This window comes from Salvia splendens, chromosome 5 (assembly GCF_004379255.2).
Source record: "Salvia splendens isolate huo1 chromosome 5, SspV2, whole genome shotgun sequence".
Taxonomy (NCBI): Eukaryota; Viridiplantae; Streptophyta; class Magnoliopsida; order Lamiales; family Lamiaceae; genus Salvia; species Salvia splendens.
The window spans coordinates 512,321-539,380 of NC_056036.1; the positions used below are offsets into that span (position 1 = coordinate 512,321).

Genomic DNA, 27,060 nt, shown 5'->3' on the forward strand with positions numbered 1-27,060 from the left:
CAAATTGATTTGATCTGAAAGTGTTTCACGCCTTCCAGGCCATCCGATTTGTTCACGTTTTGTTTAAACTCCCTAACAATATCCAGCCTTTAAATGACATATTTATAGGTTAAAATATTATGCACGTAACCCTTGATGTAACTGCAAAATTTAGAGGCTCCACTTAATCACCCTTTAATTATACACAATCATTTTTGTAACTCCCACACATACACGATCATGTATTTATAAATTATACAAATGCATTTAAAAATATCTTCATTTGTAACTGCCCCACTAATTTTAGTTTACAGTTTCTTTTTTAAAATATGACAAATGATCTCAATAACTTAATTTTGATTCCCACGTTTACACCTTCATGGTAAAACCTCCCACCCACTCCATATAGGCTTTCATAGTTCACACGATTTTAGCTGCCCTTTAATTATGCATTTTTAATTTAATATAATTTTTTAAATTAAATGGCAATCTTGTAAATTTCTCTAAAACCCCCCCTTTTATATATTGTATAGATGTATATATGTATATACTCTACAGGTGTATGTTTAGAAAAAAAATACTCCATATCGATTTTATAAATATTTTCAAGTTTACAAGGTTAATAGCAGTGAATATAAACAGAAAAAGTACAGAGTATAAACAACTGTAAAACAATAATGAAAACAATATATAAATAAAAATAATCGATTTATTCATAACTACGTACAACGGAGTACATAAGAAAAGCAGTTGACGAATACAAGTGATCAAAAATAAAAGATTATAGACACTTTGATGTTATCTACGTACCAACTAAATCCGCTAAATAGAAGTGGTCTCACAACAACTTCAAGACATATGAAAAGTTTCAAATAACGGTCACAAATCATACTGCAAAACAACGAATTTCGCAACCTTCGTCGATAGCCTTGTCGGGTCAAGTCATTCTGATTTTATCACCTCTAATAAGAGGTGAGCATACTTTGTGTGGTCAATAGGTTTCCTCCATTCTTTTTTATTTAAATTTTATATAAATTGTTATGCATAAGACTCTACAATTACCCGCACATTAAAAATATTTTTTTGAATAATATTTTGAAAAGGTAGACCATATGATTTTTTTTTTGTAATCCAAATGTACTCTGAAATTTTCAAATATGGATCTGAAATCAAATAGTAGTTCATTTAAGTTACTGTGAAGAACACATTTTTATTGAGAATAAATGTAGTGGTAGGGTTGAGTAAGAGAAGAATTTTGGTCTGAATAGTTAAATTAAATGATCCATGTGGATGGAGTCTAATTTCAATCTCAATAATTTCTCAATATTTGGAGTTTAGCACGTAAAAGGTGTGGCCTTAAGTCAACTGCACGTGCACAAACCTCAGTACGCCACCGTTTCACGAGCACCATTCATTCCCTTCACGACATGTCGCCATCCCTTTGCCCCATCATTTGTTTCTATAAAACTTGTATTTATTATTAAAATTTATAATTATGAATTGTGCACATTCTCATAAAAATAATTAAGTTTAATCAAATCTTAAAAGTTATCATAAAGTTAGGATTTGTTCATTTCACGAACAAAATACGTGTAATATATTACTAATATTTTCTAATATAATGACGGGTTGCACATAATCACCGTGAGATGCAGTTTTACCAAAATAATCATATTACAATTTTACCAAAATAACCACGATGAGATAATTACAAATAAATTCAAATGTCATGATTTTTCTACGGAATTTTATCAAAACGATGTCTGGTTTTCACAACTATACAATTGCGAACAAATGCATAATACTAAGCAATTAAAGTTTGTACTTAAAAGTAGAGACATGGCCGGTGATGTTTAAAAAAACAAAAGGCACAAATTAAATGAATCGAAATAGACTAACTTATTTGATCAATTTTGAATTCGTAAATACGATATTCGGCGGAATATTTAATTGACAATTTTGAATTCATTCTCACGTAGTATGTGTGTAGGTGAACACGAGTATTAAAATATATATTTGGATATTTTGACCACGTATTATATTATAGTGAACGACGTTATATTAATAATATGGTATGACACAATATCGATAACTAAAGTCTTAATATACTCCATATTTTATCATACTAAAGTAATCAATAAAGGCCCATACAACTCATTAAAAAGATCAACTATACTTTTTATACATACATTTAAGAGGATTAATCCATATCGCGTGGAATTACATTATTCAGTTTGCCATTTTTAAAGTGCATATTTGACATAAGAAAATAGAAATTGACTTGGTCTAAATAATGTAAGCATGAAACAATAAAATTTACATGCATCTAGTTTTTTTGGCCAATTATTTAAGGATAATTTGTCCTTACATTCTTAAAGTTTCATTAAATTTTAATTTTGCATATTAACTTAAAAATTTATATTAATTTACATAATTTCATTTATTAAATTAATGTTTATATTAATACATCAAGGATGACATGAGAAATGAGATAGAATAAAGTAAAACAAATGAATTTATTTATTTTGGTATAGTACGATATTATTAAGTTAGTTAATCATGTCAAAATTTAATCATATTAATTGCAAAATCATAAAAAGATCAATAGTCCATCACTCTGCAGACATATTTAAAGTGCTGCATTATGATGTAATGAAAATTTAGAAATTTATAGGATGATATACAGTACCTTATTCAACTCAAAATTTTAAAATTTGAGCAAAATTATTTTTAAAAAAAAATAGAAATTGACTCGGACTGTTTCATCTTTCGTTTTCTTGTACAAATGTGTAACAATCACAAGTACTATAAACATAGTAATTCCTATTAAGATAACAAAATAGGAAATAAAACACTGTTACACGATAGGTAGTTTAGATGATAACACATGGGATTGCACACTTGCACTGCATCAAACCAAAAAAAAAAAATTCAAAACTTAGGAAAAAAGGAAAAAAAAAAAGAAAAACATAGGCCCGTTTGTTAATTTCCTGCGGACTTTAGGCTGAAAACGACACCAAATTGGCAAATAATATAGTTTTATTTAATCCAAAGTAAAATAATAATAAAAAGTAGTGAGACATGAGTGTAGAGGTGGATAGGAATTGGATATAAAAAGGGACCAATTGCTTCCCAATATTCCTATGCAATCTCCTCATTCCTTCCTTCCTAAACCATTCATCATTCCACAAAACTCATAGTATTAACTTCAATCTTTTTTCACACCAAAAAAAAATTTAAGTTTGAATTATTGCAATGGAAAAGAACACAAAGGCATCAAGATTCAACAGAATTTGTGTTTTCTGTGGAAGCAGTCCTGGTAAGAAGCCTAGCTACCAGCTTGCAGCTGTTCAGCTTGGAAAAGAAATGGTAATTAATTTTAAAACCCTTTTTCATATTTATTTATTTCATCGTTATTTTGTAGTTTTTCAAAATATATGTAGTACTATAAGCTGATCACCATTAGAGTCCTTTTCTAATAAAAGAAATTGTGTAAAAGGTTGAGAGGAACATAGACTTGGTGTATGGAGGTGGAAGCATAGGATTGATGGGTTTGATTTCTCAAGCTGTGTATAATGGCGGCCGCCACGTGTTGGGGTAATATTCAGATTATTTTTATTCTTTTATTTATTTATTTATTTATAGTATTTTGTTTTTTCAACAGGGTGATTCCCAAAACTCTGATGCCTAGAGAGGTAACCATGTTTTATAGTAGTACTTTTTTATATATATATATATTATATAGTAAAATGGCATCTAATTAGTTAATCTTGAATAAATGGGGATATCAGATAACAGGAGAGCCAGTGGGAGAAGTAAGAGCTGTTTCTGGTATGCATCAAAGGAAGGCTGAGATGGCTAGACAAGCTGATGCTTTTATAGCCCTACCTGGTACATATATTATATTGTTAGAAAAATTATGAAATTAGATAGAAATTTTGATTTGCTCCACAATTTTGAAAACCAATTGAAAAACATCATACGCAGGCCACCAGATATTTTCATCTGACATAATTGCGAATAAAATCCAAACATAATTTTATTTCTGATTTATTTTTAAATTTCGCGTATACTACATATGGACCAAAATATGTGGTTGGTGCTAAATTATGTGGTTAATATTATTTAAATATTAATTGTGGATGAAGGTGGCTATGGTACATTGGAAGAATTGTTGGAAGTCATAACTTGGGCTCAACTTGGAATTCACGACAAACCGGTATTTATTATAATTTCTCACCATTTTATTCAGTATTTGTAGTTATTTATGACAAATTATAATTCAACGTGTAAATTTTGCTAGAAAAATGAATTTTTTTTCATCTTTGTCAAAAAGGATAAATAGAAATATCAACGACATAATTCTAATATGAAATGGTATAAATTATAATTTACAGGTAGGTTTGCTCAATGTCGATGGGTACTACAACTCACTGTTGTCGTTCATAGACAAAGCTGTGGACGAAGGTTTCATTGCACCATCTGCCCGTCATATCATTGTGTCTGCCCAAACTGCCCATGAACTAATGTCCAAGCTCGAGGTACAACACACCCCATGCATCAACTATAAAACAAATTTATGTGGGTGAGAAAATAAATATTTTATTAAAAATATAAATTATATTGGATTGAACTAGAGTCGATATGTACAAGATAAAATGATAAATATACTATATTACATCGATGATCATGGTTCCGAAGGATTTTAGATGAGTGTGGAGTATTATTTTGTGGTTGGTGTTGCACGTTTTCTTGTCTGTAATTAATAAATTGGTATTTAAAATGCAGGATTATGTTCCAAGACATAACGAGGATACACCAAAGCTTAGTTGGGAAATGGAACAACAATTGGGCTATACCACAAGATCAGATATTGCTCGTTGACTTGGAATTTATTAAGTGTTAATTTATTTAATTAGGCAAAGTACATATTTAATTTTGACACACATGCAACATCACATGATTAGCTAGGCCTAGGGATTTACATAGTTTAATACTCCATTGATTAAATTTAGTGGAATTTTAATTCCATTGTTTTGTGCCTAGTGTTGCATTGTTTCCTTTGTTTGATCCTTTTTTTTAAAGTGATAGTCTCAATTAAATTTGTTAGAAGATGTTTATTGTGTACTTTAGCAAGGTGTATTATTTTAAATCAAATAAATTATCATTAGATACTATGATGTGTGTGCACAGGGAATGCATGTGTTGCTACATTGCATACATATTATCACACCAAAATAATGAAATAAATCAAATCAAAATAATACCAAAAAGTTGGAGGAAAGTAATAGGGCATTAGCGCGACATAAGGGACACAACAAGATTAATATTGTCGCTCTAATCCAATTAATGCATTAACCAATCAATCTTCTTCATGCTTTAAAAGTATTCACATTTATTATTTTATCTTATAGTTTCATAATTAAGAATGCTGTGGCCTATGGGAGAAAACCAATAAGTCTTGCACAGTTGCAGCGCACGTTAGTATGATTCAAATTCTAATTTGTCTCGCAATTAAGTTGTCTTTCTTTATTTGTACTTGTTCGTACCAAATTTTTTTCTCTAGTAATTCATTGGAAAATGAGACTTATCTTATTAGAAAGGAAAACATATCATATATAAGTAGAGACTAATTTTGGTTATGGAACAAATGAAAAAAAAAACACTTTGGGGGGGGGGGGGAGTATTACTAATTTGATCAATTTCATCCTAACTTTTATATGTGAACAAAGGATTCAAAGTTCAAACTAAGAAAGATAAATACTAAAACTAAGGAGCAATTTAAACTTTATATTGGTCAATCCCTGAGAGAGAAGTATTGTCGACAGAAAGTGATGTTGAAGTTATAGATAAGAACTGAAATAGAGTGTTGATTAGCAAGTAGGCTCTCCACTTTGTTTCATACTCATGTAATAATTTAATTTAATTATGTAGTTGATGCCACGCATGGTTACCACCACATATGTATGTCTTAAATGGTGTTGGAGGTTGGGTGGGTTGACAACACTATATGGATACTTTTGACTGCTGCCGATAATTTTTGACATAATAATATTTATTGTTTTCATTTCCTTATCAAATTGATCCAATAAGAATAATACTCCTTCCGTCCCTATGTAGTAGAGATGTTTCTTTTCGGTACGAGATTTAAGAAATTGTGTTAAAAGTGAGTTAAGTGAAGGAAGAATAAAGTAAGAAAGGAAAAAGATAAAGAGATGAAGAGAGAATAAAGTAAGAGAGAGTAAAATAAGAGAGAAGAAAAGTTGGTGCTTTTTACTGTAAAAGGGAATACGACTCAGCTACAAAGGGACGGAGATTATCTGATTTATGGTTATGTTTTTATTCTTTCACTTTTCACATGTCATATTCTTTCCACCCTGCCTTGATCATCAATTCAGCAAGGCCCCGCTAGTTCAAGTCATTATCTTGTGTCAACACAGATAAGATCGTGTCACTATATATTCGTGTAGCGTGCGGATGGTGTTTGAGTTTGAATGTAGTAGATCAAATTTGTATTCAAATGAAGAGTTCCCTTAATAGGTCGTGTTCGGATTTGACCTTAACAAGGTGGATCGTCATCAGATCGACCAGATATGCAATCAACTGGCATCCATGTAAGCAAATACATATATATAGAAACAAGTTCAAGCATTTACTACAAAATTTACACTCAAGATGGATAGATATGCACATAAAGCACATTCCCTAAGAAGCACTCTAAATATAAAAAAAAAAATCTAAGCATGAAATGGTGCAGCAAGCGAACGAACGGTTTTCTTACGTGAAAGATTGAGTGACGGACGATGTAGTCACCAGAGCTGAGAGGAGGCCAACTATAACTGCACTGTTGTAGGTGCTCGGTTCAGTTTGCATCGAGTTGTTTCTTGAATCCACGAATGACTCGTTGAGAAATGGCCCACCGACTAGCGCCCCCATCGCAACGTTAGGGTTTGGCTGTTCCGACTCGAGCCATTTGAAACCGTCCTTGCAACCGGTCGTTGCATCAGTCGGAATCGAGGCTCCTCTGTGATGGACATATTGGGGATACCTATCGCCATAGCCCACAAGATAACTCATTTTCATAGGGTTGTTTCCCAATACAAAATCTGCCTGAAAATATCAATATATATGTATAGAGTGAGAGAGAGTTGTAAGCAAATAACAGTCATATCTCAAATACTAATAACTAAGAACTATTAACATCCATTTGATTTAGTTAGTGCTGATATGTATATATACATAATACTGATATGTTGTACCTGAGAGATTGCGAACTTTCGCAGATCTGACGGCCTGAAATCTCTTCCGTTACAAGACAATTTTGCTGTTCGGGACGAGAGCATGTAATCGCTGTATATGACCGCAAGAAAAGCTGAGGCGACGGGATGCTGTAAGGCGTTCCATTCACTTATCCATACTAATCCACCTGCATAGATAAGATTGAATTTAACATTATAAGCTCACACAAGTTTGTATTTGCTCGAGACTCATCGATGAAACGAGTTCAAGAACAAAAACAAGCATATGATCAGAAGGAAGATTACTGTGTGTTCTGCTAGTGGTAGCAGTTGGCGATTTGGGTAATAAACCACACATGACTGCTTCTGCCGACTCTCTATACTTGTCGTTGTCGAGGACGTTGGAATTGGAGACGTCCTTTGATCCGAAGAAGGAGACTCGAGACAGCAAAACCTGCGGTATGGTGCTTCATTACTTTTTGGACCTTCAATAAAGCCTATTGAAATGAGAAATCGGAAAGCTGAGATGAAACGTACCTGAGCTCCCGCTAGCTTGTTGTCCCAGCTAAACCACGTTGGGCTGCCCCAATCAGCGAAATCTTGGCCATTCTTTCCAGTCAGGTATTCCATGTATGATCGATCCCGTGTTGCATGAAAGAGCCAACTTGCTGCCCACAAGAGCTCATCACCATAGCCAGTGGAGTTGTAGAATGTTTGCACTTCGGGAATGCTGACACTATACGACCCTCTGTATTTGTCCGCGAAAGTAAATAATTGTTTAGCATGCTTGAGAAGTGTGGCTGAGTACGCAGAATCGCTGCTCCTGAATACCAGAGATGCTGATGCTAGAGCAGCTGCTGTTTCTGCAGCAACATCGGTTCCTGGAGCGGACGTGTTCACCTGCGTGAGAGGCCTTGCCTCTTTCATGTCCTCGGGTCTCTCCCAACAACTATGGTCCGCTTTAGGGCTCCCCACCTTCCAAACCATTTCAATATCAAGAAATGGTACATAGGTGTTTCAAAGTCGTAATGCGCTATGTGTCACGAGTAAAGCACAAAACAATCGCGAAAGCAAGAACAACACACAAAATTGGCTAGCCAACTCGACACCACACAACTACATTTGAGGGCGCTGACAAGCCAGAGACTTTTCGATAACATTTTTGGATATAAATACATGAGAAAAGACAGCTATTTATAGTGAAAACACTGCACTATGAGAAGGAAAATACTGCAAGATAAACTATGCAAAAGCATCTAAAGCAATGAAGCAACAGCATTACTCTAGTAAACATAGGATGAACTATGCAAAGCAGGAAAAAAGGCGATTCACCTGAATGTATAACACATTATCAGTAGGATGAGCGTTAACGAGAAAGTCCGTGATCCACTTAAGAGAGCCTTGGACGGGCTCCAACTGATCTACAGCCTTCATTTGGTCGCCATACTCGAGGATAGACCACGACAACACTGTGGCAGTGAAAGCCATGGGAAATCCAAACTTCATATGATCACCGGCATCATACATTCCCTTGGAAAGATCCAATTTTGCCTCACTCCCGTCATCCAAAGCCGAATCCCCCCTCCAATTAATCCGATTATCCTCCAGCTTTCCAGCTTCAGAATTCAACAAGAAAACTCAAAAACTCCAGCATTATTTTTGCTTTAGCATTCAAACAAAATTAGTCCAAATTTCATCTTTCTCCACTCTTCAGAAAGGATAACCTCAAATCTTAAGAAACTATTCCACTTCCACATCCAGTTACAGCATTATCTTTTCTATAGCATATAAATCAAATTAGTCCAAATTTAATCACTCTCCAGCCTTGAAACTTCATAACTTAAATTAACCTAATATCTCTAGAAACTAATCATTTCCCAATTCCCTCCCCAGTTATCTTTTCTTGAGCATATTAATCAAATTATTCCAACCTTATTACTTTATTTCGACACAGAAGTAACTAATAAGGAGCTAAAACCACTATCATTTTTCCAACAAGAAATCATAAAAAGGCAGAGAGAGAGAGAGAGAGAGAGAGAGAGTGTACATTTTTGTATGTCGAGAAACTGGGTTGCAACCTTGAGAGCATCAGCATATTTCTTGTCAATGGCGCCGGGAGGGCCAGGAACAGGGGCAGGTCCAGAGTCAGATTTGTGAATCTTGGATCTAACAGTGAAGAAAACAGCCAAAGCCACAACATCCAAAACTATGAAGGCTATAAACCAACTGCACCAACCTTTCGAACTACTCTTCTCCCCCATTTTCTTCCAGAGAGAGAGAGAGAGATGAGAAATGTATGTCTTCCCGACTGCAAAAGATTAGATATTGACAAGACCCAAGTTCTTGAAATCTCTAAAATTCAGCAAATATTTGATAAACGAGGGAAATGAAAATGCGTATGCACAAGTAATTTTTAGAGGAATATTTTGAAGAACAGTAAAGGTAGAATCTTGTGTGTATGAAAACGAAATCTTTGGATGGGTTAGGCAAATTGTTTCAACCGACACTCGCAGTAGTTAAACATGTTAATATTCCTACATTTTTTTTTATCATTTCTTTCGATAAATTTGTAACGAAAAATTGGGAAACATATTGCATTATAAACTTATACTGATAAGTTTATTAATTTTCTCGAAACCATGATAAGTTAATTTACACCAACCTTGATTATGTGATTAGCCATATGATTGAGATTGCATTTGGATATGTGTCGGTTTTCTTTCATGTATAGTAGTATTTGTCATGTAATTGTAACCTTTGTCAACAATAAATGATAATTTATTAATATTAAATAGAATTATGAATTTTAAATATGACAATAAATGATAATTTTCATAAATTTAAATTATACTCCTTCGTCAGAGTACTTTCTATAAAAGCCAATTGTTACATTACAAATGATATTTATTAGTAGATGCAAACTTAATTCTCATTTCACACTTTATCATACTAATAACCTTCTTCTTAACAAAAATAATATTACACCGCTCCTCTTTATAATAAATTGAATAGAAAATAAATAATAACTTAAACTTAATTGTCTCAAAAGAAATCATGAAATTTAATCAAATTCAAGTATGTTTGCAATTTTGAAAATTTATTTACAATTATCAATATCAAATTCCTTTTATTATACCATTACATATGTTATGACTATTTGAAATTATTTGTGGACTGATTAGATAAACTATATCATCCAATTATATATATCGAAAATAATCTTGTTTGATTGAATTATAGCAACAATGTATTTTACTTAGACGATCATTTTTTTCATTAGATACTCCTAATTACTATCAAATTTGAATTTTATGTTTTTTTTTTCTATTTACTTTTTAAAATTACAGGACAACCTAAATATTTACCAAATTTGTTGATATTTCTGGTAATTTTCCTGCAAAAATATATCGGCATACATCCATTTTTATTTAAAACTAGGAAATGAAAGTAAATAAAAAAAATCTTTAGACACCATTTCAAGAAAAGTTGTTTAAATTTTATTTTTCATTGTTAAAGATTAATTTGGCCCTTTAAAATTAATGTCGTATGAAAGCACAGTAGAGTTAATGAAATGTGAAGAAATTGCTCTCACTCAAATCCCAATGCTTGAAAATTGATGCTATGGTCTGATTCTGAATAGTCTCGCTCTCCGATTATTTATTCCGATCAGGTAGGTTTTCTTCCCGCCATACCTTCGTGTCCATTTTCAGCTGAATGGCGTTTATTTTTTATTTTTTTTAACTGTAAGCGATTTTCAAAGGTTTGGAATTTGGTGGGAGAAGATGGATTTCTCTAATTTGAATGAATCGCGGAAGGGTCTGTGATTTAGGGTTTATGGTTGCAAAGCAATTTCGGATTTACTCGCTTTCTGATTTCCGGCGTTAAATTGTTAATATTCAATGGCGATTGTCTGTAATGAGGCTTGTCGCTTGCTTGTGTGTGAATCAACTTGTTTGTTTTTGTGATGAAATAGTGTGACCATGCTAGTACCTTTTCTCGAAGTATCTACGAGTGTTGATTAGGAAGCAGCAGCTGAATTTGATCAGTATTCATTTTCCCTTTCCTCGTAGATTTAGGGCACTTAGGTGAATTGGTCAGTTATCATAGATTAGTAAGCAGCAGCTGTATTTGGTGTGATTATAATTACAGTGGCTTCTCCTACTGTCCCTGAGTCCTCGTCCTCATCGTCCTGTTATTTCTCATCCCGTGCTCATCTATGCAAGTTTTAGAAGTAAAACGGACTTGGTGCATTGTCGAGAACTAGTGAATTCATTTATCATGTTTGTTGCTTTCTAAGATGGAGAACTTTAAGAGGAGCAATTTTGTAATAGTATTAAGTTTTATCAGTGTGGAATTTTAAAAAGTAGATAGTGATCAATATGAGTCCATTAGAGTATTTTTCAAACTGTTTGAGAAGCTGAGATTGGAGATGCGGCACATTCGGAAAATAGTTCATAATGTAGTAAGCAGTGAAATATGAATTCTCCTTTTCCTTAAGCTGATTATTGGTTCCAGTCTGTAATAGCGGTATTGGCCAATGGCCACTATGTTCCTCAGTTTAAAAACTCATCGTACTGGAACTTGGCATGTCGTTATGATGGTTTTAGTATATCTGAACTTAATTTGACCTTATCAAGACATGAAATGAGCATGTGGCACAATTGCTTACTCACCGAGCCTAATTTTGTTTCCTCAAAGAATGATTTGTTTTCCTTGCATTTGAAAAATTATTGATTGATGAAGCAACCCAGTCTAAGGTGTAAATTCTACTTAACTGAGACAGTGTGATGTGGGACACACTTGCAGAGGAACAGCCAACATTTCAATTACATTGGTGAAATCTGGGGTGAGGAACTAACCAAGGTAAGCTCGTCTCTTGCATTCAACTGAAAACATATTGATGATCCTTAGTCTGGTGTTGAGTAGTGCCAGATGAAAGTTTGGTTGTCTTCTTCAAATGGTTTTCATACCTTGCCGAAAATATTTTTCTGATGTTATGCCTGTCTGATGCTACAGATGGATGGTGAATCTAACGAGCAACAAACCAAGCGAGAACGATTGAGGACGAGATGGACACCTGCTCTTGATAAAATTTTCGCAGACATAGTTGTGGAACAGATTCGACAGGGAAAGAGACCAAACAATATTTTCGACAAGAAAACATGGACTCAGATCCGCGAGGAATTTAATAGACAGACCGGTCTCAGTTTTAATAACAAACAATTAAGAAAGCATCTTAATGTTCTACGTACTCGTTATCATAGTTTCCAATCCATGTATACGCAGAAGGATACAATGCCAGATCCCTGCTACGCAGGTTTTGAGATGTGGGAAGATATCGGGGTATCTCTCTTATCTGTATGTATCAAGAATCAAGATGATTTTGAAGTTCTCAAATAAATCTTGTTTGATAAATCCCAACTTGCGTGCAGGCACAAGCAAAGATGGAACCAGCGAAGACAAAGGAATGCCCTATTTACGAGCAGCTATGCACAATATTTGCAGATTCAGGCGTGGATGGAAAATACGCCCAATCAAGCCACTACGGAGGATTGAACAAGTCAGCTGGAATTGAGCAGTTTAGTTCGGAAGGTGCAAACCCAAGTCCTAAAACTCCACCCAAGTCGAAATCTATGCTAGGAAATGGATCTTCGCCCCAAAACGTTAGCAAGAGCATGGCTGACAAAAAGAGAAAGTGTACTTCCAAAGTTGGATCCATCTCTGATCAAAGTCACGGGCTAATTGACACTATGGCTACAACCTTCTTAGATATGATCGAGTCCTCTAGGCTTCGAACAGCCACAAAGCCTCAAATGGATGAAAGATTCACCATCACTGACTGCATAAAAGCGCTGGACAAGATCGAAGGAATTCATGACAAACTTTACTTTGCGGCCTTGGATGTGTTTGAGAATCCTAATTTCAGGGAGTTGTTCCTTTCTCTGCAGAACAACTACCTTCGACTAACATGGTTGCAGGGAAAATGTGCTCCATTTAGCTATTGAGTTCTGGTTCGATTCGTCTTTTTGACTAAGGTGCAGTATCTCTTTTGCTTGTAAAAGTACACAGATCTTTTGATCCCTTGTAGCAGTGTATAGGAATGGGATTGCTTAACATGCTCAGGTGTATATAGCCCTTAGTTTGTACTCGAATTGCGCTTATGTTTATCAATGTTCAATCATTTAGTATTTACATTTAATGATAGAGATATTTCCAACAGTATGCTGCAAGAAAATCTAATTCACAGTTTTTGAACTATACTAAAAAAAGAAATTTAATTGGAATTTTAAACTGTAATTAATTTGGTGGAGTATTTTATACAATTACGAAAAGAAATAAAAAAGTATCTTTCAAAACATCAAAGTTGAGATGGCCGAGTTGGTCTAAGGCGCCAGATTAAGGTTCTGGTCCGAAAGGGCGTGGGTTCAAATCCCACTCTCAACATATTTTTTATTTTTTTTTAAATTAAAACTTTATTTGATTACAAGTTTCATATTTCACATCCCTCTTGCATTCTAAAACTTTATTTTATTTCAAACACTATTGGCTAATGTTGATATTTACATCAATTTATTCGATTTACATTGAAATTAATATAGAAAACAACATTGCACATAATCTCGACCATCCAAGAAAGTGTCAACATTGTACATTTTTTAAATATTACATATATGCAATGAAATACTAATATATAAATATATGGTTGCGTATTGTGTAAACTCTTTGCGAAAATATGAAATAATTGTAGTCGCAAATAAAGTAGTAATTCATATGTATTGTCAAAATATAAACCGACAAGGATATTACCATAAAAATAATTAATGTATTGTTTTGTAATTTGAGATGTGAATCTAAATATACTTAATGGAAATATTTAATTGTGTAAATATGAAAACTTAAAAGGATTCAAACGTAAATAAGGGAAAACCCGAATGACCAAAACCCTCACTATATAAACGCCCTTTACTAAATAAAGGCTCCCCCTTTCAGTTCTCTCTCTTTACTCCCTCGATTGATTGAGAGCTGAAATTCTGCAATCATGTTGGTTTATCAAGATCTGCTCACCGGTAAATTGCTATTTTTGGGTTAATTTGTTTCCAATTTAATGGTTTTAATAATTGTGTGTAGATCTGTTTGTGAGTTGTATCCTTTTCTATTACTAGGTTTTGATTATTTATTTAATTTGGTTTTGTTGGCAGGTGCTTGATCTGTAGTGTTATGATTCTGATCTAATTGAATTTTGTTTTTAGAGGCTGGTTTGTGGTTTGTGATTTGTGATTAAGGTTTTGATAAAAATTAGACCTTTTCCGCTGCAGATTTATTTATTGTTGCCAAGGTTTAGTATTTTGTCATTCTTATTATATTGGTTAGGGTTTAATTGGAATATGAATTATGATGTTGCCTTTAGTTTAGTGAATTAGTTATGATATTTTGGATTTTGAATATGATAAATACTGTAATTAAGATTTATTTGGATTGCTCTTGAAGTTCATAAGTATATTTTTTTTATTTTTTGTTTGTTAGTTGGGTGAGTGATGGATTTGATGTGGATATTTAGTTGCTCTAAGAAATACTTATGGTTGTTTGTAGGTGATGAACTCCTCTCTGACTCTTTCCCCTACACTGAAATCGAGAATGGAGCTCTGTGGGAAGTTGCCGGAAAGGTTAGAATTTGCATTTTGTCCGTCGACGTAATGTCATTATTTGTGACTGTATGCAAGTTTATTCTGTTTCTCATCTGTCTGAATTTTCTGTTACGACAGTGGGTAGTTATGGGTGCAGTTGATGTCGACATTGGAGCTAACCCTTCGGCTGAAGGTGGAGGGGAAGATGAAGGAGTTGATGACCAAGCTGTGAAAGTGGTTGACATTGTCGACACATTCAGGCTGCAGGTTTGCTCCGTGTAGTTTTATGTGTTAATCGTGTCAAAAATGTGATTTTTGATGTTCATGGTTTGAGCCTATTCTTTTATAGGAGCAACCTCCGTTTGACAAGAAGCAGTTTATTGGATATATCAAGAAGTATATCAAGACTTTGACTCCCAAGCTTGATGCGGAGAAGCAAGAGGAGTTTAAGAAGTCCATCGAGGGAGCAACCAAATATCTTGTTTCTAAACTCAAAGATCTCCAATTGTAAGAATCATATCTCTCTATTTTACCATCCTTATAGTTGTAAATTATGTTGACTGTTGGGATTTTGGTTCATGTTTACATCTATGTATTTATTCATAAATGCATGATCTCCTTTGAAGAAGCAAAATATTGTTATTTTCTGATTTACCTTGTAGATCTTCTATGTTTATGATGAAATTGTAGCATTTGCAATTGAAATAGAATGATGAGTTTGTTTACATTTTCTGTTATCATAGTTTTGTCGGGGAGAGCATGGCCGATGATAGCTCGTTGGTGTTTGCTTACTACAAGGAAGGTGCGACTGATCCAACATTTTTGTACTTTGCCCATGGCTTGAAGGAAATCAAGTGTTGAGTGTCTGGAAAACTAGTCACTTGCCCGAGCGTTTCTCGTGTTATCTATTATAGTACTCTTTAAGACATTATTTGTGTTCGTCAGGATTGACTTCAAATTTTCGTTATGTAATTGCATTTTTGACCTAATTTATTGCTTATATTTTGGTTTAATGTTAATTTCTTATGAGTTTGATCATATTAATTAGGACGTACTAATTATTTAGAATGAAAGCAAAGATCACATGTTTGATTTTCTTCAATGTCTGCAGGCATCTATGTTTTTCTTTGTAGCTAAAAGGTTTAGTACCATCTTTTGATTGTGATTCATAAGACTTGAATTAGTTAATTTTTATTTTTTCCTACAGCCAATATTCTTGTTTTATCATCCTGGACTGTTCACAAAAATTAATTTATCCTCTAATTTTGGTAACCCTATTAACAATATTCAATTTTTTTTTTTATATTTTATCAATTGTAAATTAAAACTCGGAACTAGTTGTACTCCATTATTTTTATGTTGGGTGTAGAAGGATTTATATTAAGTAAATTGTATAATTATGTTCTTCAATACGACACACATCAAACATACTTGTACACAAAGACATATATTTGGCGAAGTAATAAACTTGGGCTCTGTCATTTATCGCCAAACAGAAACTTGAAGCCACCATCATCAGTAGGTCAGACAACTGTCAATCACTCTCGAGATGTTGAAATTAATTGATCAAAATTGTTCTAACTAAATTAATTATTAAAGCTAGTAGTCCTGGTAATCTGTTTTTGACTGCATTTTATTATGTTGGTGGGTTTGCCTTCAATATGGAGTATACCTTTTGCCATAAATACCAAATGAATACAGTACCATTACATTGCAAAAATAGAAAAAATAAAAATAAAAAAACAATACTCAGCTTAAAATTAATTAATACTAGTACAAAAACAGATTGCTGTCTAACCAACTCTAACCACACCACAAACCTCTTCCAACAAATTCTCTCTCTCTCTCTCTCTCTCTCTCTCTCTCTCATTGATGGCCGTCATCAAAGCTCCGAAGAAGGAGGCTTCTTGCAACAGCTCCAAACAGAAAAAGAGACAGCCGCAATCCAAACAGCCTTCTTCATGGGACCAAATCAAAAACCTAGTAACTTGCAAACAAATGGAGAATGCCAGAATCCATCACCCCTGCGCCAAGATTTGCACTTTCATGGACGTCTCCGCCGATAAGTCGCCGGAGAAAGGAGCCTCGAGGCCGGAGATCGTCAAGAGAAGCGGCTGCGGCCCCCCGAACAGCGGTGCCATGCAGCTCAGGAAACTTTCGGGGTGCTACGAGTGTCGCGCCGTTGTCGATCTCCCGTTGCCGAGAGCCAACGTGTTCCCATGCTCTCAGTGTGGAGAGATTTTCCCCAAAATTGAAAGCTTGGAGCTTCATCAAGCTGTTAGGCATGCAGGTACATCTCTCTCTCTCATCACTCATTCACTCCTATTAAATTATGTCTAAATAGCCGCAAAAATTTGGAAGTTTGATCGAATTCTGATATGTCCCGCAACTTCAAGAATCAGTCAGAAAAATCGTAGTGTCTGGCGTTGTCTGCAATTATCCAATGTCGAAATTTTTTGGTGAAGTTATCTATTATGATAACCGATAAATTATACATGTACATCACCGTCAATGAGTTAAACAATGTCTTCTATATTATTAAAAAAATGGCGTCGTTTGGTTGAAAAATATTAATAGTACAAATAATCAAACAGTTTTTTTCACTATTGCGAACAAGTCCAAACTCCATAATTTTTCTAACTTAATTTTTAAGATTGATTGTTAATTGAAAAATATTAATAGTACAAATAGACAAACAGTTTTTTTCACTCAACTCAGATTGCGAACAAGTCCAAACTCCATAATTTTTCTGCCTTAATTTTTAAGATTGATTGTTAAAATTAGTGGGACAGAACAAAATTTGACAAAGCATAATGATCCATTAGTATACCATGCATATAGATATATTAAGTGTGACATAGTATAATATGTTAATTCTATGTAAATTTCTAGTTTTGGAATAAGATTAATTTAGAATCCCATATTCAGTCGTTTCTATGTCCTTGATTGATCATTTCTTTATGGTATACATATGTATCTATGTAGCAACAAATGAAGGCGTGTAAATGTTTGATTCACTTTTATTAATTTAACTAACTAATGATATGTTTAATTAATCAACATATATGTTTGTATTTCGGTTGTTGGAAAATTTAAATTTGAACTTGAACCAACTGTTGCTCTGCCATTTCATTTGTAAATGGACCAGCTGATGTTAGTAAAAATATGCAGCTGTCATATCATATAATGCATAAAGAAATACATGGATACACGTGGCATTTAGTGATTGGTTTTACATTATTAAATTTGTGTATAAAAAAGGATTATTTCGACCCAAGCCAATTCTGTTTTATCATAGACCCCACTATCATGTACATGTTGGTGATGCTTTATGCAATTGGGTAACTTTATTTCTTTTACTTTCTTCAATATTTTAAATATATTTTTATGATTCATATCGTTTATTTATATACTATTAGCTGAACTTTTACCAAAGTTTTTAGAGACTCTTTATCAGTTCAAATTGAAATGGTTAATCTATACACTAAAAAGTTTGATTTGAAAATTTTATGATAAACTCACACTGTTTTCAGTGTCGGAGTTGAGTCCAGACGACTCGAGCCGTAACATAGTGGAAATAATATTCAAATCAAGCTGGCTCAAAATGGAAAATCCAATATGCAAGATCGAACGGATATTAAAGGTTCACAACACCCATCGCACCATCCAACGGTTCGAGGGCTACCGTGACTCAATCAAGCTACGCGCCAAGCGGAGCGCAAGATGCGCCGCCGACGGGAATGAGCTGCTGAGGTTCCACGCCGCCACCATTACGTGCACCCTCGGCGCGCGCGGGTCCTCGAGCTTGTGTGGCTCCGTGCCGGCTTGCTGCATCTGCGCGATCATTCGACACGGGTTCAGATGCAACAAGACCATCGGCGTCTGCACGACTGCCAGCAGCGGTCGTGCTGACGACTACCTCGGTGGAGGCGGTGGTGGACCCCGCAGGGCAATGCTAGTGTGCCGCGTGATTGCGGGGAGGGTGAAGCCGCGCTTCGAGAATGACGCGCCGGCTGATGCGGAAGGGAGCGCGGCTGGCTCGTATGATTCTTTAGCCGGCTCAAATGCGGCTTATCCGAATATGGAGGAATTGTATGTGTTTAGTTCAAGGGCAATTTTACCTTGTTTTGTGGTAATTTATAAAATGCTTGAGTAATTAATAGCCACATTTTTAAATCTATTTAATTTATGTTCGATGTGTTTTAAACTGTTTCTTTTCATATGTTTAAAATTTAAAATTTAAAATATAGTAGTTGCATAATAGTATAAAATCGGGATCATCCATGAATATAGATGTTCAATAGATTTGTACGTGTGTGATGGCCTACTAGTAGAGTGATTAATTTTTGAAGTCAATAGTCTCACGTTCAAATCCATCGTGATACAACCTTCCATCGTGATACAACCTTCAAATTTCTTATCACGTACGTGTAATATATTGTTGATGTTTTTAAGTTAAACGATGTTATTTTATCTATGAGTAAAATATATAAGCTAGCTCATCGATAATGATATTGACATAGTATTATTTAATAGGAGTAGATGACAAATTTCTTAATTTTTTTACTTTTATAAATAGTAAAAACCTTTTGGACTGTACACAAAAATAGACATAATAAACGATTATAATACATCTTACAAAAGAATGTATTTTATTTAATTCTGTTTTTTAATTAATCCATTGAGTTATGGTAGTGGTCGTTAAGCTGAATTTGGACACCCATCTTCAAGATAAGGACGTAAGTTGTAAATCACTACCTAAACTAAATTAACTAACACAGATTCTCTGACGACAGTATTCACTTGATCCTTTTTATAATGTTACAAGTAAAATTGCTTTATTTTGCATTTGATAATATGATTGTTGAATTAATTTATTAGGCTGCTTAATTTGATTGTTTAATTAATGGGTTAGGATTAGGAAAGTGATAGTTAGGAGACATATCGCTTCGACCAATTGTCTCCATTGTTTTATAGTCTAAGAGTAGGTAATCAAGAATTATTGTTTTAAACATTAATTAACATGCTGGAAGAGACATAATTTAAAATTTTTCTTCAATGACTTGGTATTTAACCAAATTTTATGATTTAAATGGTTATGAATCTTTTAAATTAATTATAAACAGATTAGTGGATTTTTGTTAGTGGAGTGGGCTTAGTCCATTTGGTATTTGGGCTAAATTCGGATAAAGCCTAGTTGAACACTTGTATTTGGGTCCATTTTGTATTTGGGCCGCGTTCAGTTTAAATGCTGAGCAAGGAAACTAAAATAGCAAACAAACCAGAAGAATTGAAAGATTTACTAATTTCAAACATTCCCACATTAATAAAATGAAAATTTTCTGAGTCAATATAGTGAACCGATTACCAAATCATCATCGCAATTAATCCATCCCTCTTCAAAATTTTATTATAGGAGCTCAGCTCACTTCAGTTCTTGGGAAAATGGTAAATTCTCTCTGGTTGTTTTGTACTCCATTTTTAATGATGCAATTATTCCTCATTTCCTGAATCACGAATTTGTGTTGAATCTCGCAGATCCGGTTCATACTATTGCAGAACAGGCAAGGGAAAACTCGATTAGCCAAATACTACATTCCTCTCGAGGAATCCGAGAAGCACAAGGTTGAGTACGAGGTAATTCTCCAACTTGTTCTGTGGATTGATTCGAATTTGTGATCCCAAGCTGTGAATCTTGAGTTATAGTTCAATTTTCTTTTGCAGGTTCATCGTTTGGTTGTGAATAGGGATCCCAAATTCACCAATTTTGTAGAGGTCATAATATTTTTCAATTTATGTTTGTGATCATCACTTTCTAATTTTGCCTATTTCTTGTAATGTGAGTATGATTCTGGTTGTGTGTTTGTGTGGATATATGGAATTGTAAGGTGAAGAGAGTGTCACAAAGTTCCTTTTTTTTGTTTTCTTTACTTCTTTCTTTCTTTCTTTTCATTGTTCATACTCTTATGAGGTGCTTACTTTGGAAGATATCATAAATTTATAAACATGTAGTGTTCGAATGAACAATTCTTCAAATACTTAATCCTATGTATGTTAGTGTAATCCATAATCCCAAGAGTGTATCCCTTTATTCGACTGGTCTTGGTTGTGTTATAACGGGACGTTAAGAAGCTGATGGGATCTTTCATTGCAGTTCCGAACTCACAAGGTCATCTACAGGCGGTATGCTGGTTTATTTTTCTCATTGTGTGTAGACATTACGGACAACGAGTTGGCTTATTTGGAAAGCATTCACTTATTTGTGGAGATACTGGATCACTTTTTCAGCAATGTGTGTGAGCTAGATCTCGTATTTAATTTCCACAAGGTATGCTGCTGAACCGTTTGGTTTCAATAAGAATCTGCAGTGGAACTTTTGTGCTTAATTAACTACAACTTAGTTGCCTAATCTTTATTTATGTTTTATCAGTTGTGGCTGTGCCTTGGTATGTTTTGTTTTTTTGAGGGATGTGTTGTTTTTGTATCTGTTCTTGATTGGCGACATAGCAATATTTTTGAAATATGTGTTTGAACTACGGATGAATGCTGATTTTGCACCTGATTACATACCGGGCTGGAAATCTTTTATTCATGTGTTGCCCTAGAGTATGATCATGGTACATCTCTCGTTGGCTGTCTGCATGTTACCAACTACTTGAACCTAAAATCGTGTGAGCTATGATGGCCTACAGAGATTGATTTCTAATTCTTTTTGTATATGAGAAATTGTCTCAGTGGTGATAATTGAAAACTTGGCCTCTCAATAGTGTCAGTGTGTACGCTGTTTGTTTTCCATCTCTTTTCCCTTCTTAGCCCGTTTTTTGGCGGTTTTCTGGTACTTACATTTTGGAGGGTAATTGAAACTGATCATATAATCTGAAAATTGTGTACTTCAAAACATTGATGGATGCATGAATTTAGTTCCTTTGGTTGCTTCTGTTCTATAATGGTGCTATGTGATTGTGATCTGTGTATTTCTCAGTGCATTATTCAGAATATCGTGTTTACCTTTTGTTCTCATTTAGCTGGTTTCAGACCTGATGAATATTCTGTACTGTATACTGTACAGGTGTATCTCATACTAGATGAGTTCATACTTGCCGGGGAACTGCAAGAAACAAGCAAGAAGGTAATACTTTTTTTATTACTGTAACACAGGCATATTATCAAGAATCCTTTTGTCAAATAAATTTTGTGGGCTTTTCTCCACTGTTAATATTTTGTGTGGATTTCGTTGGATATAGCTGCCACTTTTTGTATGCACGAATGGATGTTATTTGAACGTATTTAGCTGGACTGTAGTAGCTAAATCCGCATGGTTCTATTCGTGTACAGAAAATGTTTATTATATGCAGAAAAATGAAATGAGAAATGTTCATCTTTTTCGTTTTCTTTGGAGAATGATTTGTCATTCAGGGAAGGCTAACTTGCAAATTATCTCATTCCATTTTGTTAATCGTGAACTGTAGGCAATCATCGAGAGAATGGGAGAATTGGAAAAGCTGGATTAGAGATTGCTAGGAAGAGCACAAACGAGGCTACAGAATACCAACATTCAGCTAAAACATACTCTTGCATCTCTCTTACACCGTGCATGCTTGCAGCATTTTGACTTCTTGTTTGTAAAGGTCCTAAAAATTCTCTTTGTTTGGTGAATTTTATTTGGATGCTTTTTGATTCAGCTTGTACTAAATGTAAAAGGATGTAGTCTGCACAGGGTTGAATTATTCATAATTGGTGATAAAATATTAAATTTTCTTCCGAGAGACGATGTGATTCAGTCTTGTTGGTCTCTTGAGGCTCTTGTTGATGATTTTTTATATTTGAATTTTTTAAATTATGATAGATATGTTTGTTTGTTTGTTTGGATAAAGATGAGATTGTGATGGATTTTGGTCGATCTTGAACTAAATATTTAAGTGATTGTGGTATATATTTGAAATGTGTAATATGAAGTCAAATTATCAAAAATATTCATTCGGTGGTAACAAGCTATCTTGATTGGCTCCCTTTTAAGAGATTAATTTAATATCGTGTGAGCCAATAACTCATGTATCAAATACTACTATTAAACTTATAAGAACATACATTATATTTTATCTTAGTCATAAGGCCGAGAAATGTATGCTTTTTTTTTCATTCTTCCACTCCGCTATGTATTTTACTCTATCACCTCAACTACTTCGTAATTACTTTCAGTTCGGATACTCTACGCATTTTATTATTTTGAGATATTAAAACATGAGAGTTAGGGTATATGATAATATTGCACTAGTGTATAAAATAACCGTATTTGCCAATAAACATACACATAACAAATTAAATCTAAAAAACAAAACTATAGACAAAACGAGGATCTAGGATCTCATATGAATATCCTCTCCTCCTTATTTGTTACTTCATTCTTATTTCAAATAATGAGAACATAGTATTTCTCAATAATGAAGTATATATACAGGTAAATCCGTCACTAATCAACGACCGTCTGTAAATCCGTCGGTAATCCACATCAAGGGCACTTTTTGCGGCCGTTGTGGGTGGTCAACGAGGCATAACACGGGCAGGCATCTTGGTTGCCGGAGGTTCCCGGTGGCACGCACTGGCACCGAGTGCAGCACGTGCCGCACGCTCGGTGACACATATTTTGCCGAGACGCTAACATGCACCTTCTATCACATTCCGTCCCACAATCTGTATTCATTCAATTATTCATCATAATTTCACAAACAATATATATATGTAATTAATATCTATTTAACCTATTTTTGCTTCATCCAGATTGCCTCCTCCAATCCCATCCACATCTACACCCTGCACTTAGCATACAAACCAAAGTATTGAAAATATGGAAAGAAAATTGTTGTAAAAATCAATCTATACATACCGTTTCATGTGGTTTAGCAATGGAAACGAATAAGAGAAGTGTGATAAAGCAAACAAGAAGAGAAGTGGACGTAGGCATGGCTCTATTATAAGGCTAATTATACTTATATTTTGTGGGAGATCATATGAAATTGTTGAAGGAAAAATTATGGTATTTATAGTGTGAGAATGTTGAAACGTCTTGGAATCTAAAACCTTTTTTTCGTAATATTCTTATTTGTCTTCCTATATCAAATTGCAATAATAGAGGAATCAACCAGCTGGATCACCCCTTTGTGTGTAGCTTGTAACATCCTTTTCAATAAGGAAAACTACAGGAAAAATCACTAACTTTGGTCAATTTATTGTCAGTCCTTCAACTTTAAAAATGATTAATTATATAACTTTGACATTTTTTAACTGCCTATTGACAAAAAATTTCGGAATGATCATACGAATCTGAATTTATCGACGTGGTGCATACATGTATAAAAATGGAAGACGTGGTTGACTAGGTGTATTAAATGACGTCTTATAAGTAACCGAACGTTTTATTCACATAATGTTTTCCATCCGCCACAACATACATAATTTCACCCAAATTTGTCACAATATACATAATTTCGTCCAAATTTGAGATTATAGGATAATGAAGAAAAATTTAAATATTATTGGATATGAATTCATTCTTCTATCACCGACTTAAAAATGAATATTTTATTTCTAGTTATTTTAGGTGATGGAGTGAGAGTGAGAGTGAGACATTAAAGAGTTTGGCAAGAAACAATTATAGCGGTAATTAGAAATAATTGTTTTACATTCCTGCACGTATATCCCTTTTAACTGCCCTTTTCATCATAATAATTAAGTAATCAATTACTTATGTAACCTGCGATGGATGCCTTTGGTGTCATTAAAAATAGTGTTTATGGGTTATCAATTGCATTAATACTCCTACGATATAACATTTGGCTACGACTTATTAATATTTGTTAGCTATACTACAACCAAAATATAAAACACAGATTGATTTGTAAGACTTTTCATCAACCAATACACAGGAGTTTGAGTCAATACAAATTACAAACCATTATAGTCCGATAGATATTAAAAATAAAAAAAAAAGCTAGAAGAACATGTAATCAAGAAGAAGTCCGTAGCTGATTACAACCCAAATAATTACAATAGTATGAGAAATCACAACATCCACCGTTGGCCATCCCAACCAACCGTTTTTATTACCACGGCACACCATAACTAACTTTCTAATAATAGACATGTAGTAATCAAATAAATCTAAACCAAGAAGAGTGAAACGAGGACTGGTAATGAACCAGCACAAAAAGCAGGAGCAGCACCAGCACCAGCCCGGACGCCGACCCCGCGTCGTCGTCGGCAGCCGCGTGGTGATAGTGGTGGTGGTGCGCTCCGAAGTTGTAGCGCAGGAGGCGGTGGCGGAGCATGACGAGGTTGAGGACGACGATGAGGAGCAGAGGCAGGAGGAGGAGGCTGAAGCGGAACCCCGTCTTCCGCTTCTCCATCCTCTCCTTGTAGTCCGAGTGCGTCGCCAAGTAAACCAGCATCAGCAGCACGGCCGTGAACGCCATCAGCTGCGGCGGCGGCGCCCCGAAGGAGGCTATGGCTTGCTCTTTCCAGCTCATCCCCTTTTTCACTCGTAGAAACCAACCCATCTCTATCTTCTAAATTGTTACAGGAATTGATGGATTGGAGAAGACAGAATGGATGATTTTATTTTTATCACCCACTTTGGCCTTTTCGCTATATATATAAAGTTTGATGCCCAATTTGAGTTACTTTTTTTCGTTGCTAAATATTCGTTAACAAAGACTTTATTGTTCGATTTTGGTGTTTACTGTTTAAATTTGTGATAAATTTTGATTTTTCGGTTCGTTTAGATGTATAGAAACTGAAAAGAAAATGAAAGCCAACGGACAATTGTAATAATTTAGATTTTGATTTTTTATGATTCAGTTTACTAGCTAGTTTGGTTCTGAAAATTGATCGATTTCTTGTTTAATTCGATTTGAGCAAAAAAAAATTAATCCAATGTTCATCTCTGCTACTTTTTTTTTAATAGTATGTGTCACTAGGCCAAGCTTTGTAAAATGTAATTAATTGTATGTAACATTATCTTGAAAATCGAAAGCATATTAATTATGTTATGATCTTATCATAGTTGCTACAATCTTCTGGAATATACGTGGTGCAACACATGGACGATATATATCTACTTATGAAAATTTCAAATTATGAATAATGTATAGTGTATGTGATTGAGAGAGAGAGAGAGAGTATATGGTTTTATGACTTTATCGCAAAAAGATTGAATATTCACTCTTTTCACCATTCCTTTGGGTTGGCAATATTATTCCAAGAGTGGAGTAACTTTTATTATTCCTCACTCGAAAAATAGATTGCTGCGGGGTCCGAATATTAATGGTTTTTGATTAGTCACTCTTACCATTATGAAAAGAATTATTCATTTAGTTACACTTGTATCAACATCAAATTTTTAATAATCATATGGTATGTTAGAGCTCTCTTAATTGCTTTACTGTTCTTTTTCTAGTAGTGTATGTTCACTCAATACATGACGTTCCAAAGATTTGAGCTAAATTAGAAGACTGAAAACAAAACTTATTTGATAACTTAATTAGATAGTGGTTTATAACCTTGTGTTCAAATTTCCCAATGCAACGGAATTGTCTATTGATCAAGTGAACGATATCAAAGATTGGAGTGAAGATTGATACTATGTTTGTTGTCTTGGTCCCAGTTGTGTTATGATTTGAGTGAATCCATTGTACTGAGATTGGAGTAAAGATTGATAACATGTTTCTTGTTTTAGGTGACAAGTCGTGCTTTTCTAGCTTTTGCTATTGTTTTTATGGTGTCGGTGCCCTAGAATTCGGTTTTCATTATTGTGTTTTATTTCATTAGTTGTTCCTATTTGTGTTTGCTTTAGATTTTAGGTTGTTGGTGTTGTCTGATGTTTTATTGTTTTGTAGGGTTTCGACATTTTTTTCTATTTGAGCTTTTAAGATATGACTCTCTTAATCACTTTGATGAATCTTTTCTCATTTGTATGACTAGCTCAAGCAATATTGTCTTAATAAGAAAAACTGGTTTTACAAATTACAATAGTTACATCCTTAATCTAGTACTAGTTGTTTCTACTTGTCTTGACCATAACATGAGTATGTACTTTTTTTTCTCCATTTTAACTATTGTTCCTATTAGTTTTTTAAAACGAGAACAGAAAATGAAACGCCCCTATTAACATGGAACGTAGGAAGTACTATATAGAAGCCAAATATCAGCTAAAAATTAAATAA

At 34.2% G+C, this 27,060-nt stretch overlaps 8 protein-coding genes and 1 non-coding gene across 11 annotated transcripts; 6 read left to right on the forward strand and 3 right to left on the reverse strand.

The window, feature by feature from the left end:
- The first annotated feature begins 3,112 nt into the window (after nt 1–3,112).
- LOC121802134 (cytokinin riboside 5'-monophosphate phosphoribohydrolase LOG1-like) lies at nt 3,113–5,156 on the forward strand. The gene is made up of 7 exons (XM_042201713.1): nt 3,113–3,348; nt 3,479–3,576; nt 3,644–3,674; nt 3,771–3,870; nt 4,128–4,198; nt 4,377–4,520; nt 4,768–5,156. Exons 1-7 carry the CDS (start codon nt 3,235–3,237, stop codon nt 4,861–4,863), a joined length of 654 nt encoding a protein of 217 aa, XP_042057647.1. The 5' UTR covers nt 3,113–3,234; the 3' UTR covers nt 4,864–5,156.
- A 1,427-nt stretch (nt 5,157–6,583) lies between these two features.
- Nucleotides 6,584–9,683, reverse strand: LOC121805606 (endoglucanase 10-like). The gene is made up of 6 exons (XM_042205526.1): nt 9,265–9,683; nt 8,550–8,833; nt 7,755–8,192; nt 7,524–7,671; nt 7,239–7,405; nt 6,584–7,089 (listed from the first exon to the last, which is right to left on the reverse strand). Exons 1-6 carry the CDS (start codon nt 9,476–9,478, stop codon nt 6,757–6,759), a joined length of 1,584 nt encoding a protein of 527 aa, XP_042061460.1. The 5' UTR covers nt 9,479–9,683; the 3' UTR covers nt 6,584–6,756.
- Nucleotides 9,684–10,746: 1,063 nt separating this feature from the next.
- Nucleotides 10,747–13,416, forward strand: LOC121805788 (L10-interacting MYB domain-containing protein-like). 3 transcript variants are annotated; one of them, XM_042205790.1, is made up of 4 exons: nt 10,747–10,887; nt 12,024–12,080; nt 12,234–12,575; nt 12,650–13,416. In XM_042205790.1, exons 3-4 carry the CDS (start codon nt 12,234–12,236, stop codon nt 13,220–13,222), a joined length of 915 nt encoding a protein of 304 aa, XP_042061724.1. In that variant the 5' UTR covers nt 10,747–10,887; nt 12,024–12,080; the 3' UTR covers nt 13,223–13,416. The 3 variants fall into 3 exon arrangements, with proteins under 3 accessions (XP_042061724.1, XP_042061723.1, XP_042061725.1); XM_042205789.1 differs by having other exon boundaries at nt 10,749–10,887; nt 12,001–12,080; XM_042205791.1 differs by having other exon boundaries at nt 10,749–10,887; nt 12,001–12,080; nt 12,234–12,560.
- A 164-nt stretch (nt 13,417–13,580) lies between these two features.
- On the forward strand, nt 13,581–13,661 carry TRNAL-AAG. Its single transcript has one exon. It is a non-coding gene; the product is annotated as a tRNA-Leu (tRNA).
- Nucleotides 13,662–14,144: 483 nt separating this feature from the next.
- On the forward strand, nt 14,145–15,861 carry LOC121802128 (translationally-controlled tumor protein homolog). Its single transcript, XM_042201705.1, has 5 exons — nt 14,145–14,284; nt 14,808–14,881; nt 14,981–15,109; nt 15,192–15,349; nt 15,586–15,861. The coding sequence occupies exons 1-5, from the start codon at nt 14,257–14,259 to the stop codon at nt 15,701–15,703; spliced, it is 507 nt and encodes a 168-aa protein (XP_042057639.1). The 5' UTR covers nt 14,145–14,256; the 3' UTR covers nt 15,704–15,861.
- Nucleotides 15,862–16,644: 783 nt separating this feature from the next.
- LOC121802994 lies at nt 16,645–18,998 on the forward strand. The gene is made up of 2 exons (XM_042202693.1): nt 16,645–17,132; nt 18,376–18,998. The coding sequence occupies exons 1-2, from the start codon at nt 16,715–16,717 to the stop codon at nt 18,996–18,998; spliced, it is 1,041 nt and encodes a 346-aa protein (XP_042058627.1). The 5' UTR covers nt 16,645–16,714.
- A 1,135-nt stretch (nt 18,999–20,133) lies between these two features.
- On the forward strand, nt 20,134–22,622 carry LOC121802293 (AP-2 complex subunit sigma). Its single transcript, XM_042201928.1, has 6 exons — nt 20,134–20,290; nt 20,381–20,479; nt 20,567–20,617; nt 20,997–21,170; nt 21,912–21,971; nt 22,312–22,622. Exons 1-6 carry the CDS (start codon nt 20,288–20,290, stop codon nt 22,351–22,353), a joined length of 429 nt encoding a protein of 142 aa, XP_042057862.1. The 5' UTR covers nt 20,134–20,287; the 3' UTR covers nt 22,354–22,622.
- Nucleotides 22,623–23,101: 479 nt separating this feature from the next.
- Nucleotides 23,102–23,840, reverse strand: LOC121803052 (gibberellin-regulated protein 11-like). Its single transcript, XM_042202766.1, has 3 exons — nt 23,727–23,840; nt 23,602–23,653; nt 23,102–23,533 (listed from the first exon to the last, which is right to left on the reverse strand). The coding sequence occupies exons 1-3, from the start codon at nt 23,802–23,804 to the stop codon at nt 23,352–23,354; spliced, it is 312 nt and encodes a 103-aa protein (XP_042058700.1). The 5' UTR covers nt 23,805–23,840; the 3' UTR covers nt 23,102–23,351.
- A 1,150-nt stretch (nt 23,841–24,990) lies between these two features.
- LOC121802481 lies at nt 24,991–25,395 on the reverse strand. Its single transcript, XM_042202160.1, has one exon. It carries the CDS (start codon nt 25,393–25,395, stop codon nt 24,991–24,993), a length of 405 nt encoding a protein of 134 aa, XP_042058094.1.
- Nucleotides 25,396–27,060: the final 1,665 nt, after the last annotated feature.

Coding starts and splice junctions, on each gene's coding strand:
- LOC121805606 (XM_042205526.1), bottom strand. CDS start 9,478: ATGGGGGAGAAGAGTAGTTCGAAAGGTTGGTGCAGTTGGTTTATAGCC. Junction 8,834..9,264: donor GTTTCTCGACATACAAAAAT/GTACACTCTCTC, acceptor TGAATTCTGAAG/CTGGAAAGCTGGAGGATAAT. Junction 8,193..8,549: donor ATAATGTGTTATACATTCAG/GTGAATCGCCTT, acceptor ATGGTTTGGAAG/GTGGGGAGCCCTAAAGCGGA.
- LOC121802994 (XM_042202693.1), top strand. CDS start 16,715: ATGGCCGTCATCAAAGCTCCGAAGAAGGAGGCTTCTTGCAACAGCTCC. Junction 17,133..18,375: donor TCAAGCTGTTAGGCATGCAG/GTACATCTCTCT, acceptor CACTGTTTTCAG/TGTCGGAGTTGAGTCCAGAC.
- LOC121802134 (XM_042201713.1), top strand. CDS start 3,235: ATGGAAAAGAACACAAAGGCATCAAGATTCAACAGAATTTGTGTTTTC. Junction 3,349..3,478: donor TTCAGCTTGGAAAAGAAATG/GTAATTAATTTT, acceptor ATTGTGTAAAAG/GTTGAGAGGAACATAGACTT. Junction 4,521..4,767: donor AACTAATGTCCAAGCTCGAG/GTACAACACACC, acceptor TTTAAAATGCAG/GATTATGTTCCAAGACATAA.
- LOC121802293 (XM_042201928.1), top strand. Junction 21,171..21,911: donor TCGTATTTAATTTCCACAAG/GTATGCTGCTGA, acceptor TATACTGTACAG/GTGTATCTCATACTAGATGA. Junction 21,972..22,311: donor TGCAAGAAACAAGCAAGAAG/GTAATACTTTTT, acceptor CGTGAACTGTAG/GCAATCATCGAGAGAATGGG.
- LOC121802481 (XM_042202160.1), bottom strand. CDS start 25,395: ATGGGTTGGTTTCTACGAGTGAAAAAGGGGATGAGCTGGAAAGAGCAA.
- LOC121805788 (XM_042205790.1), top strand. CDS start 12,234: ATGGATGGTGAATCTAACGAGCAACAAACCAAGCGAGAACGATTGAGG. Junction 12,576..12,649: donor TCGGGGTATCTCTCTTATCT/GTATGTATCAAG, acceptor ACTTGCGTGCAG/GCACAAGCAAAGATGGAACC.
- LOC121803052 (XM_042202766.1), bottom strand. CDS start 23,804: ATGCCTACGTCCACTTCTCTTCTTGTTTGCTTTATCACACTTCTCTTA. Junction 23,654..23,726: donor TTGCTAAACCACATGAAACG/GTATGTATAGAT, acceptor TGCTAAGTGCAG/GGTGTAGATGTGGATGGGAT. Junction 23,534..23,601: donor TCTGGATGAAGCAAAAATAG/GTTAAATAGATA, acceptor GAATGAATACAG/ATTGTGGGACGGAATGTGAT.
- LOC121802128 (XM_042201705.1), top strand. CDS start 14,257: ATGTTGGTTTATCAAGATCTGCTCACCG. Junction 14,285..14,807: donor TTATCAAGATCTGCTCACCG/GTAAATTGCTAT, acceptor GGTTGTTTGTAG/GTGATGAACTCCTCTCTGAC. Junction 14,882..14,980: donor TGTGGGAAGTTGCCGGAAAG/GTTAGAATTTGC, acceptor CTGTTACGACAG/TGGGTAGTTATGGGTGCAGT.